The sequence below is a fragment of the Tamandua tetradactyla genome, chromosome 19 (assembly GCF_023851605.1).
Source record: "Tamandua tetradactyla isolate mTamTet1 chromosome 19, mTamTet1.pri, whole genome shotgun sequence".
NCBI lineage: Eukaryota > Metazoa > Chordata > Mammalia > Pilosa > Myrmecophagidae > Tamandua > Tamandua tetradactyla.
The window spans coordinates 51,344,750-51,357,727 of record NC_135345.1 but is presented as its reverse complement, the minus strand read 5'-3'; the positions used below and the strand labels follow the sequence as shown (position 1 = coordinate 51,357,727).

Sequence of the window (12,978 nt, the reverse complement as noted above, 5' to 3'; positions counted from 1 at the left end):
ATTAATACGCAGACATGTACTGAACACCTACTATGTGGCAAGCAGTGTGCTAGGCATTAGGGTTGAAAGATGAAGAAAATATGGCCCTTCTCTTCCAAGAGCCCTTAGCAGATATGTTTGTTTTTTTTCCTAAGCTAGTACTTTAGTAATGATATCTTTAACTGTATTTCTTTTTCTTCTTTTTTTATTGATAAGTTGTATTTTTCTATAAAGTACAATATTTTGGCTTTCAAATAAATTGCACAAAGTTTACTTTAGGTTTACTCTTGTCTTTAAAATTTCAATAATGTTCTTATTTATCATAGGTGTAACATAGCCGTGATCCTTTTGACAGATCTAATCATTGATCATAGTGTGAAGGTGGAATGGGGAAGCTACCTCCATCTTCTTCTTCATGCAATTTTTATAGGTAATAAATATTTGGTTCTAATTCCTTCACTTCATATATTTATCATGGTTTGAAGACAGTATGCTTTTAAGAAAATTTCTACATGTTTCTGTATCTGTTTCTTTGTATTTTTTTTCCAAGATACTTTCCACTGTACTACTCCTGGTCTAATGGGGAGTTATTTCTGGCCACTCTTTAGCCACAGACGAGTCTATCGTCCCCATTCCCTTTCCTCTCCAGTGGTTCCTCCAGTCCCACACACAACCACCTGTTCGTTCTACCAAGAGATACTCCACAGTTGTAGCAAGAGTAAAATTAAATCTTTGCCTCCAGGATGTGACACTTTCAGAGGGAATAGAAAATGGGAAAAGATTATGGGCGTTTAATTATGTCCTGCCTTATTTTCAGAAGAATTGAATGTAAAACCCCACTGTGACTTTGTAATAAACACAGGGGATCTATCATATCTACAATATCTTTGATGCTTATAGGATTAACTTACTAAAGCAAGTGAAGATGACCAGCTTCTTAGAAGTTTTCCTGATGTGCACACTTTTGTTATACATGTGCTGTTTCATTACTTTGGTAATCAAACATTTACAGTACTAATGTTTGTTATGTGCTAGGCACATACAAAAAAATGCCTGCTTCTTTTTTTACTTATTTACATCTATTAAGTAGTGATAATAATTTATAAGAGTTCTATTATATATTAGACATGAAACAAATTGCAAACTTATCTTCATTCCACCTATTATTATAGGTCAATAGGCTATTGTAAAATCCCTTACAGCCAATAAAAAACTTTATGTAATACATCTTCCATTAAATATTTTTTATGCTTTCTGCTTTTCCTTAAAATGTGAGTTTGGTAACAAGAATACTCATTCTTTCCTTTTACTGATAACTGTTTTCTACTGTCCTTTTTAGGGTTTGACCATTGCCACCCTGAGGTGTATGAACATTGTAAACGCCTGCTTCTGCATTTATTAATAGTAATGGGATCCAACAGTAACGTCCGAACTGTTGCTTCTGTCCTTCTCAGGAACAAGGAGTTTAATGAGCCCAGGGTGCTTACAGTCAAACAGATTGCACACTTAGATTATACTTTCACAGGTATTTACTTTAGAAGAACAATTTGAGGGTAGAATGATACTTTAAGCTGGAATCCCGCAATAAAGTCAAATAAATGAAACTTGAAATACAGAGGCCATTTAAAATCAAATGTAGTTTTAGTATTTTAAGTAGCATTTGCATTATTTAGTTATCAGTAAAGGAAAGAGTTAAACTTGTAGTATTTGAATCTGTGTTGATCTTTATCTTGAGTTCTGAACATGTAAGTTGAAGATATAATGAAAAAGGTGCTTAATTTATTGAGTACTTGATATGAAAAAGATGTTGAATTTTTATTAGATTACTTCTTTCAAGATCCGAAAATTTGACAAACATTTTAAACTTTTCTTCATTGATTGTATTTGCTGCATTTAATTAAAATGTTATACATTTTGAAATAGTAAAGTCCAATAGTTAATAAAAAAGAAAAATTATTAGAGAACTTATTAACCTTTTAAAACTATGATTAAAATAAGAATGGAATAAACTTTACTGCTTTTTTACATTGAAGCAGCTTGACTCAGAACTCTTTAAATTGTTATTATTGTTTGTTTTTTAAGGTTTCTTCGGTTATTTTGTAAATATGGGCGTTAGTAATAACCTTTAAAATAAATTGTTCAATAATTAACATAAATATTACAAATTGAATTTAAAAGTCTTTCTTTAAGTAAAATGAAGAAGAATAGAATTTTTCCACAATTAAAAATCAGTTCACATTATAGAAATGCAGCTGACTTAATCAATATTGAGAAAATATGCCAAACTGGGGAAACTGCCGCTTTCACCTTTCATCAGCAGATGGCAGCAGAGGACTGCACATAAAGTCAATTCAGTGCCAAACTCACTTTATATAATTTGGTGCTTATGAGGAACCAGCAGAAGGAGCACTGATTTGCATCAGCTAGTACTGATAGGCTTCCTCATATGTCCTGTATTATCAATAAGAGGCAGAAATTTACTTGTAGATTATTTTATGCTTAGATTTTCATGACCGTTCTCTTTCAGCAGGTGTTACTGATTTTATACCTGATTACCAGCCCTCCCCTATGACCGACTCAGGGCTTAGCTCAAGTTCTACCTCTTCTAGTATCAGCTTAGGAAATAACTGCGCTGCCATTTCACATCTGCACACCACTCTCCTCAGTGAAGTTGACATCTCAGTAGAGCAGGATGGAAAAGTAAAAACCCTAATGGAATTCATTACCTCAAGGTAACATTTGTCAGCTATTGTGAGCCTTACGTTTCTTTTCTGAAGTGATATTGATTTGAAATACACAGGTTGGTATAATGCTCCTTTACCTTTTTTTTTCTTCTTCAAAATTATGGTGCAGCCGTCATAGATTTTCTTCTTTTGCCCTCAAAGTATTATACCTGGAAAGTGCCTCGTTAATGTCTTCATACTGAGGAACCAGAGAATTAGGGTGTAATCTAAATTCATATTTACTTTCATTAGCTACATTATCTATCAGTCATCAGATATTCGTTTTTGGTCTACTCTTTTCAAGGCACTATAGGTCAGGAAGAAAAATATCTTGTAAAAAGGGATGGCATTCCAAAGCAAGAGCAGAATCACAGGGGCATGAAAAAACAAAGTGTGTTTGGAATGCCAAGAATGGAATGGAGAGTAATTCAGTCTGACTGTGATGGCTGTTGGTATTTTGAGACCCAGCTAGAAAGCTCTGGAGAAATCAAACTGGGGCCCTGAAGCCTGGCCATTCATTAACTTATATGTCTTTATCTTTTAAGAAAGTAGAAATTGAAAGTCATTGGGCTAATGGGATTGCTGGAAGGGACACTTAAATAAACTTTTTTAGAAACTCAGCCCCATCAGTCTCTGTGTGCAGGATAGATTGGAGGTGGCGGAGACCTGCGATCAAGTAAAAGGTTTGGGGGCACCTTGGGCCTGTGGTAATAAGAGGCTTAACCAAGGTCTTGGACTTGAGAATGCAGAGACATTTTAAAGAAAGAACAACTGGAATTTGTTGTGTCCTAAACTCTTCCTGTTTTAGCCAATAAAGTAGTTTCTTTGCGTTGTAATGTAACTGCAACCTAACCCCCACAGATGATTATGTTTTGATCTATAACACATGAGCAATCACCATTACTGTTCTTACTTGGCAAAACTTGTCATCCCTTCCTGCTACCTCTGAGAGAATTTGACCACAGTGACAGGAAACATTAAGGTTATCTGTTACCTAATCTTTACTTTATCTGCTGTAGACAATTAGTCTACATAAAAAGTATTAGTGGCTATATTACATGTCTTTAATTTACGCAACTATTATCCCTCCTAATTGCAAAGGTACATTTGAGGTAAGAATGAGTATAACTGTTAATGTAAGTTAGAAACACAAGAAATTTTATCTGTGCTTTATTTTCAGAAAAAGAGGTCCCCTTTGGAACCATGAGGATGTTTCTGCCAAGAATCCTAGCATAAAGAGTGCCGAACAATTAACTGCGTTTTTGAAACACGTGGTTTCTATTTTTAAGCAGTCAAGCTCAGGTATTTTTCAGTAAATCTTTTGAAATAATATTTTCTTTTAACAAGATACTTTAACATGATATTAAAACTTCCAGTAATGCTTAGTGAAAATTAATGATTGCTATATCTAAAATAAAAGCTGTTTTACACAGACTTTTTTTAGATTTATTAGTGATAACATTTTATTCACTACATTTGTTTTGGTTAAAGAAAAATTAAGTTACTTTTTAAAAATAAGAATGCCATTTATGAAATTCTGAGTTTCTTTTTGGGTATAATGGTAAAATTACAATACTATTGTGTATTATGAAAAGAATTATATCAAACGGGCATATGTAGAGATGACAAACTTAAAATTCATTTTTATGCTGGTATGGCCTTCTATGATCTAAAATTGAGCACATTTTGAAAATCACAGAAAAAATATTATGTCTAAAGCAGTGGTTTCCACCAGGAGCAATCTCCCCTCCCTCCCCTCCCTCCCCTCCCTCAGCAATCTCCTGAGCAGTCTCAGGGGAAATTTGGCAATGTCTGGAGACACTTTTGATTGTCACAGTTGGAGGGAGAAGGGGTTGCTATTGGCGTCTAGTGGTTAGAGGCAAAGGATGCTGCTAAAACATCCTACATTGTATTGTGCAGAACAGCCCCTCACAGCAAAGAATTATTCAGCCCTATATGTTAATTAGAGGTTGAGAAATGCTGGTCTCAAGGACTGCTTCCCTGAAGATTAAAATGAGGCATTATCTAAAATGCAAATAAGGTGTAATGAAAGGAGAAAGCACTGACTTATCAAAAATACTTATTGAGTGTACCATTTGCTGGTACTATTCTAGGTATTAGGTTTACAATAGTTATCTTGATTATTATTCCTATATTCTGAAAAACAAAAACCACCTAATTGCTTCATTTGTTTTCACAGAAGGAATTCATTTGGAACATCATCTTAGTGAAGTAGCTCTGCAAACAGCACTTTCTTGTTCTTCTCGACACTATGCTGGGAGATCCTTTCAAATTTTCAGGGCCCTAAAGCAACCTCTTTCTGCAACTACACTTTCTGATGTTCTCTCCAGACTTGTAGAAACTGTAGGGGATCCAGGAGAAGATGCACAGGTATTTCATTAAGTTCTTTAGGAAGTTATTAAGCAGCTACAAGGTATCAAGGAGTTATTATCAATTACAGATTGCTTCAGCTGGGCCAAGATAATGATCATACAAAATTATTAATATCAGCTGTTACCAAGTAGACAAAGAATTCAGAAACAAAGTTAGGTTTTGTAATTAATATATAATTATATACGACTGAACTCAGTCTGAGGCTTGTCAGAGAAAATTTTACATACCTACATTCATATACACACACTTCGATAATATCATGGGCTGATCATAAGGTAAAAGAGATGAGAGGTTAAATTTAAATGTAAACAGAAACAATGAGTTCATGAGAAAACACTTAGAGGTCTTAAAAGGAGGGTGAGTGATGGGTCATGGTTTGCATTTAAAAAAACAAAAATCCTCACTCTGGAGGTTGAGTGGAAAACTTAGGAGGGCAAGAGTAGAAGCAAGGGAGGCCACTTAGGAGGCTATTGTAAGAATTTGAGCTGAAATAAATGATGTTGGCTTGTAGAGAGAGAGGTTGGATTTAGACTATTTTAAATGTAATATTTGCAGGACTAGCTGATACATTCCATGTAATTTTTTGAGAGAAAAAAATCAAGGGTGACTCCTAGATTTCTGGTCTGAGCAATTTTGGGTGAATTGTACTATTATAATCAATTTATACCATTTGTGTGTGTTTTCATTAATCAGCAAGATAATATTGCTCAAAATTTTAATCATTTTGTAATTAATGTGGACATTGTTCTATTTTTAAATCTCATTGGGAGGTCCATTGCAGTTTCTTTCTCCAGCTTTCATTAAAAGCTGCCCTTTCTTCCAGGGTTTTGTGATTGAGCTACTTCTCACATTGGAATCTGCAATTGACACTTTGGCTGAAACCATGAAGCATTATGATCTTCTTTCTGCTCTTTCTCAGTAAGAATTTAAACTGACAACCGTAGATTTGTGTATAGAACTGTAATAGCTTAATATGTTTGATTATAACATTGTATTGTTAGAATGATGGATTTACCATTTAGAGAGTGAGGGCTTGGGAAAAGTCATAGAGCTAAAAAAATGTCTTTGCACCCTTCTGCTCTCATTGACCAGCTCCATTCTTGCCACACTCAACATCCTACTGCTCCTCCTATAGGCTAGGTCTCTTGTACACTTACCTTTCACACACTGTCCTCTCCTGGAGCAGCCACTCCTCCCACATTCTCTGCCTCGCAAATCTTGAATTCACTCATTCTTCAAGTCCCCTCTCAGACATCCTCTCCTAGCTAAGCATTTCTAACTCCCCTAAGGACGTGCTAATTATTCCGTCCTTTAGGGTTCTCAAAGTATTTTCTTTATATTTTAGTAACAGCAAAGTACTAGGCTATAAATTTATCTATTTATATCACTTTACCCTCTAATAGATTTTATCTAACATACCTGGTATTTTGCAAATTGCTCCACACATATAAAAAAGTATTCAGTAAATACTTTTTTAATCGTGGTAATTGTATATGAGGGAGAAGGAAGGAGAAATAAAAAAAAAACTTCTGAGCTAGTTAGTTGTGGAAATAGTGTGCATTAACAGAAATAGGTACATTGGGACCATCAGGTTTCAGAATAAGCCAAATGATGTCTGCCTTGGATAATGTATACCTGAATCCGAGAGCTGAAAGTTATCAGTCACTATTGTAGCAGAATGTTCTTTACATGTCAAACCTCAGTCCAAGTCAGAGGAATCACTTGACCACAGTAGAAGGTGCAATTGTACATCAAAAAATTATTTATTCCCTGATAACAGTTACTGTTTTTCAGTATTAAAAGTAAAATTAATGGAGCCAAAGATGGGGTTGTACATGCATTTATCTTTTCTTTTTGTCTTTAAAGAACCTCATGCCATGATCCTATAATGGGAAATAAGTATGCAGCTAACAGGAAAAGCACTGGACAACTCAATCTAAGCACAAGCCCCATTACTAGTAGTTATTTGGGATATAATAGTAATACAAGAAGTAACTCTTTGAGGTTAAGTTTTATTGGTGACCGAAGAGGTGACCGGCGGCGGAGTAACACACTGGATATAATGGATGGACGGATAAACCATTGCAGTAGCTTAGCAAGGACTAGAAGCCTTTCTTCTCTGAGAGAGAAAGGAATGTATGACGTGCAGTCCACTACTGAGCCTACCAACTTGATGGCCACCATTTTTTGGATAGCAGCATCTTTATTAGAATCAGATTATGAATATGAATACCTCCTGGCTCTCAGGCTTCTCAACAAACTGCTTATCCATTTACCTTTGGATAAATCAGAGAGTCGAGAGAAGATTGAAAATGTACAAAGCAAATTGAAATGGAACAACTTTCCAGGCCTTCAGCAGCTCTTCCTTAAGGGTTTTACCTCAGTATCTACACAGGAAATGACTGTGCACCTCCTCAGTAAACTAATTGCTGTCTCCAAACACACATTGGTGGATCCTTCCCAGTTGTCAGGTGATATTAATATGATTGCATTAGCACTTTGCTTTTTTTAATGCAATGAAATGTAAATTAATAATTTGTTTTGAAGTCTAATTTCTTCTTTTCTTCAGACAGCTAGTCATTTTGTTTTATGCAAGGTAGTACAAATACTTTTGTAAAGGATAAAAAGAATTTAGAAGATCAGTTATCCCAGGAAATGAAAAGAAAATGGATTCTGTGAACCACTTAAAAAAAAAAAAACTGTAGCTTTTAAAACAGTGTGCAATAAAATTGGTTATTGTTTGCTTTTTTTTTGATAGGCTTTCCTCTTAACATCCTTTGCTTATTGCCTCACTTAATCCAGCATTTTGACAGCCCAACTCAGTTTTGCAAAGAAACCGCTAGTCGAATAGCAAAGGTAAGCAAATTTTATGTTGAAAGATAACGCTATAGGGAAATTCTTGTGGAGTTTAACTTAAGAAGGGAATCTCTTAAAAATTTTTTACTCTCACTCCTACATGAATTTTGCATCTAAGGTTTTATTCTCTTAATGTGTATAAAGGAATTCTGTAGAAATTATTATAAATTACAACTGCTTAAATGATAGTGCATAAAATTATTTAACTAGAGTAAAACTCTTCATAATCTGAGTTTTTCCCTGCTCAGACAGTTTCTCATTCATTCATTTATTCACTACCAAATATTTACTGAGCACCAGATTAACTGCTCTGGATACAGTGTTAAGCAAAATAGATAGGATTCACTGTAAGTGGAGCTTATAGTGTGAGATGCTGTTCTAGTTTGCTAGCTGCCAGAATGCAACATACCAGAAATGGAATGACTTTTTAAATGGGGAATTTAATAATTTGATAGTTTACAGTTCTAAGGCCTGGAAATGTCCCAATTAAACAAGTCTATAGAAATGTCCAATCTAAGGCATCCAGAGAAAGATACCTTGGTTCAAGAAGGTCGATGAAGTTCAGGATTTCTCTCTCAACTGGAAGGGTAAATGGTGAACACAATCACAGTTTCTCTCTCATCTGGAAAGGCACATGGTGAACACAGGGTTCCTCTCTCATCTGGAAGGGCACATGGCGAGCATGGCATCATCTGCTAGCTTTTTCTCCTGGCTTCCTGTTTCATGAAGCTTCCCGGGAGGCATTTTCTTTCTTCATCTCCAAAGGTCACTGGCTGTGGATTCTGCTTCTCATTGCTATGTCATTCTGCTCTGCTCTCTCTGAATCTCTTATTCTCCAAAATGTTTCCTCTTTTATAGGACTCCAGAAACCAGAAACTTATCAAGGCCCACCCAAATGGGTGGAGTCATGTCATCATCTAATCCAGTTTAACAGCCACTCTTAATTAAATTACATCTCCAGGGAGATGATGTGATTACAGTTTCAAACATACAGTATTGAATAGGGATTATTCTGCCTGTATGAAATGGGATTTAGATTAAAACATGGCTTTTCTAGGGGACATAAATCCTTTCAAACCAGCACAGATGCTATCAAGTAAGTAGACAGTTACCATATGCCTGATAAGTGCATTGAGAGGGGAAGGTACTCTTGCCTAAAGTATGTTAGGCAAGTCTTCCTAAAGTATGTTAGATATATCTAAACTGACAATTGAAGGCGGAATGGGAATAACCAAAGTAAGATCCCTGGATTGAGGAGTAGAGAGTGGGATGGGGTAGAAGTTTTCTAGGCAGAAGAAAGATCATGTGCAAAGGCCTTGAGGAAGAAAAGGCATAATATATTTTGAGACTCTGAAAATTTTCTCCCTTCATGTTTGTTTTTTCTTTTTAAGTCTCTCTCTTTATTTTCTCTCTGTTTCTTTCATTCTTTTATTCTCTCTTATGTGACTCTTAAAGTATTATAGCTCTTAATTTTAAAAGAACATGCTTTTGAGATTTTATATTCTTAATAATTTCTTTTCTCAAGAACAAGAAAGAATTCTCACATAGACTTCTCCTTAAATTTAATTCTCAACTAATTTTCTTCTTTTTTTGGTCGATCACTGAGTCTTGGAAAAAATGCTTTTCAGACTAAAAATATAAAGTTACAAGGAGTTATATAAACATACAGAATAGATATGTACAACAGGAAATTAGGTGGACTGAGGAAGGTGAATGAATAGCAATATATGTTTTAAGATAACCTAGTTGAAAAGTAAATTGTGCAACAAAAGGAAAAATAAAATAAAATCCTTTGGAAGAGCTTTTAAGATAAGCGAATTTTTTTAGAAGCAAAGATTCAGTTAACATTGACTCTTTATGTCATTCTCCCTATTTGTAGGAAATAGGGAGAGCAAGCAAGCAGAAAGCCAAAAAATAAAACCACCTACCTCTCCAAGGCCCAGAATTCAACATCCAGACTTATCTCTGGATGCCAGTGTAGTGAAAAAATATTGCCAGCCCAACTATCACACTAAACATCAAGAGTAAGAACCTGGTAGTATTTGATAAATGACAAGAAAATATTTAATGAAATAGGATCTTAAATGAAATTCTAAATAACTTAGAGATAGAGTCTTAGCATGATCTTTTTTTTTTTTTTTTTTTAATATGGGCAGGCACCGGGAATCAAACCCAAGTCCTCTGGCATGGCAGGCAAGCATTCTTGCCTGCTGAGCCACCGTGGCCCGCCCAGCATGATCATTTTTAAAGCATGCATTTAAAATGAGGTACCATTATATTCTTGGACCATGTACCTCCCCAAAATAAAACGATAACAAAAAAATGAAGTGCCAATATTATCATTAATGGAAACATCTTAGTTTTTTAAAAATGATAGTGGTAGGAAATGGCAAGAACATTATCAAGTCAGAGTGTGCAAAACTATGATTATTAGAAATAAATGTACCAACTTTTGTAAATTATTGTTTTCCAAAAAAAGTCAACAATATGTATTTGCATTAACGAGGCCTACAAGTGACACAAAATATAACATTTACTAAAATAATTTATTTTCCTGTTCTGATGCTGCTACATTAGTAGAAAAATGTAAACAAGATTTTTTTTTTCCTACAATCAGGGTGAGAAAGAAAATATAAGGAAAAAATGTATATTGGCTTAATTTGAATTAATTGGATTGAAGAGAATAAAAGGTACATTTATCCCTTAATAAGAGGAACAGAGCATTTAAGAGTGGCAGCTGAATTGTTTGGAATAACTAACCTTAGCTGCTGGAATAAGCAGGAGCACTGCCTGGCCTGATTTTAACACACTTGCAGCCTCTTGAATATCAAGCTCTGCCAGTCTGATCACAGCAGGATACAGGAAATTCCTAAATATCTTTTATGTTTTTAGGAAATCAAATATGGCCTTCTGTGATTCATAAATTGTTTTTAAGTCTATATTTTCTTCCTGTTGAGCAGCATATAAAGGTTCCCTCTAGGTAATGCTTTTAGTAAACTGCAGGATGTGGATTAAATTGATTCCCTAATTATTTTCTCTGTTGTAACTGTTGAGAGTAATTTTCTGCCATTATGTGCTTCTTCATTATGCAAATAACCCTAGTTCTACTGCTTATGCACTTGGAAAGCACAGAACTTCATAATGAGGTGACACTTAGAACAAATATTGTCCTCTTCAGTTATTCTTTATGGCCAAAAGTATGCTGAAGAAGCTTGCTATAAAGCTTTATATATTCGTATATTTTTAATTACCAGGTTAAATAAAAAATTCCAAAATTGAATCTAAGTTATTGGCTTTGTCATAAAATGTTCAGCATGTGTTACAAGGAATTTTCTCCCTTTTCAAAAACCAGTTACTTTTAAACATTTCCTTAGGAAAAATATTCCTCAAGTGTTACTTATATTTTTTATTCTTCAGAAAAAACTCATTTTAAAGAATTTAAACAAATTCTGAAATTGTAAAATTATATGATTTTTTCCATAATTTAACAAATTAATATATTTTGTAATACAAATGAGAAATGTCAACACAATTTTTCTTTATATTTCCTGGTGTCTGTTTAATCGATAAAGACTAATGCACAAAATCATCTGTTTTTAACGATTTGACAAAACTACTTGCAAGGTACTGTGTTAATAGTCTCTCCAAAATCTTGCATACCTTCTATTAGACCCATCAGTAAAAATATCTGAATGGTGAACTCAGGGCCTTTTAACCCTATTAAAGTCTTCTGAGTTATCAAAGTAAAAGTTGGTTGTGTCCATTTGCAAGTTGAAAATATATTTAAAATTAATACTCAATTTTGTTTACTAAATACTCTAGGCAGTATGTGAAAGTATTATAAAACACCAATAAGGTGGAAGAATAAGCGAGGAAAATAACAAAGGAAAACTAAAAACAGAAATTAAGATGAGACCAGCATTTCATGCTAGATGGGGGCATAAGCCTAGTGAGGCCCTTTGCCAGTTGTACACTGATCAGGTGTTCCCTCGAAGAATATCCTCACCAATAACCCAGGGGAAAAATGGACTTAGAAGACATGTTGGGTCAGTAAGAGCTCCCCAAATATTTATTGGTTTGGAATGCATAGAACTCTATTACACAAACTCTGGGAAGTCAATACATTTTGACATGGCCTCTAAATGACTGGCCTGTAATCTTAGAATTTTAGATGATTTCCTGAAGACCAATTTGGGGTCCACCCTGCAGAGTGTCATCCATTAGAGATATAGGACTCAGTGTTTTTTTATCAGAGATTAGTGCTCCAGTGAAGGCCCTTGAATACGTCACTTATGTTGAGGATATCTGCAATTGACTGTCTCTGCCCTGGACAACTTAAGACTAAAGCATTTCCTCACTGGTGCAGGAGCTCTGAATTCCCTTAGGATTCTGTCTGTTTAGGCATTTGTGTATTGAATCTCATCTGGGTTTTACAGAACAGTTACAGGATGATGTATGGGGTTTAAAAAACCATGTATGAGCTTTACCAAAACATTTCACAAACACATCAGGTTGAAAAAAGCCATATACTGTTTAGCACCACAGAAGTGCTTGACATATTAACTGTCTTTCCATGTTATCTATTCAGTTATTTCTTTAAAGTGTTTTGTGCTTTTTTCCATCTTTCCATGTTATCTATTGAGTTATTTCTTAAGAATGCTTTGTGCTTTTTTTCTCTTCTGTTTTTAACTTTTCTACTAAATTGACATAAAATGCCTTAAAACTTTAAAATATACATCTAAATTATTTCACTAATTAAATACATTTAGTATAAAATCAAGTTTAAATTTACATCTTTATTTTAGGTGAATGAAGTAATTTTGTTTGCTTTCTAGGTTTGTGCAGAAGAAAAATGCCCAACACTTGTCAATCTGGCTCACATGATGAGTTTGTACAGTACACACACATATTCCAGAGATTGTTCCAACTGGATCAATGTGGTGTGTAGATACCTGCATGATTCTTTCTCAGATACTACATTCAATCTTGTGACTTACCTTGCAGAGGTAAATTTATCAAAATAATA

At 34.5% G+C, this 12,978-nt stretch overlaps 1 protein-coding gene across 8 annotated transcripts in view; it reads left to right on the top strand.

Moving 5' to 3' along the window:
• Positions 1 to 12,978, top strand: part of FRYL (FRY like transcription coactivator) — a 328,237-nt gene that overhangs the window by 244,620 nt on the left and 70,639 nt on the right. For 6 of the 8 annotated variants that reach the window (XM_077136813.1, XM_077136812.1, XM_077136811.1 and 3 more), the window contains 9 exons: positions 306 to 409; positions 1,319 to 1,504; positions 2,507 to 2,711; positions 3,883 to 4,004; positions 4,903 to 5,093; positions 5,920 to 6,014; positions 6,963 to 7,567; positions 7,855 to 7,952; positions 12,788 to 12,958. In XM_077136813.1, coding sequence (XP_076992928.1) covers positions 306 to 409; positions 1,319 to 1,504; positions 2,507 to 2,711; positions 3,883 to 4,004; positions 4,903 to 5,093; positions 5,920 to 6,014; positions 6,963 to 7,567; positions 7,855 to 7,952; positions 12,788 to 12,958 — 1,777 coding nt within the window. The remainder of the gene's footprint in view (positions 1 to 305; positions 410 to 1,318; positions 1,505 to 2,506; positions 2,712 to 3,882; positions 4,005 to 4,902; positions 5,094 to 5,919; positions 6,015 to 6,962; positions 7,568 to 7,854; positions 7,953 to 12,787; positions 12,959 to 12,978) is intronic. The other 2 variants (XM_077136810.1, XM_077136814.1) reach the window with 1 other exon arrangement.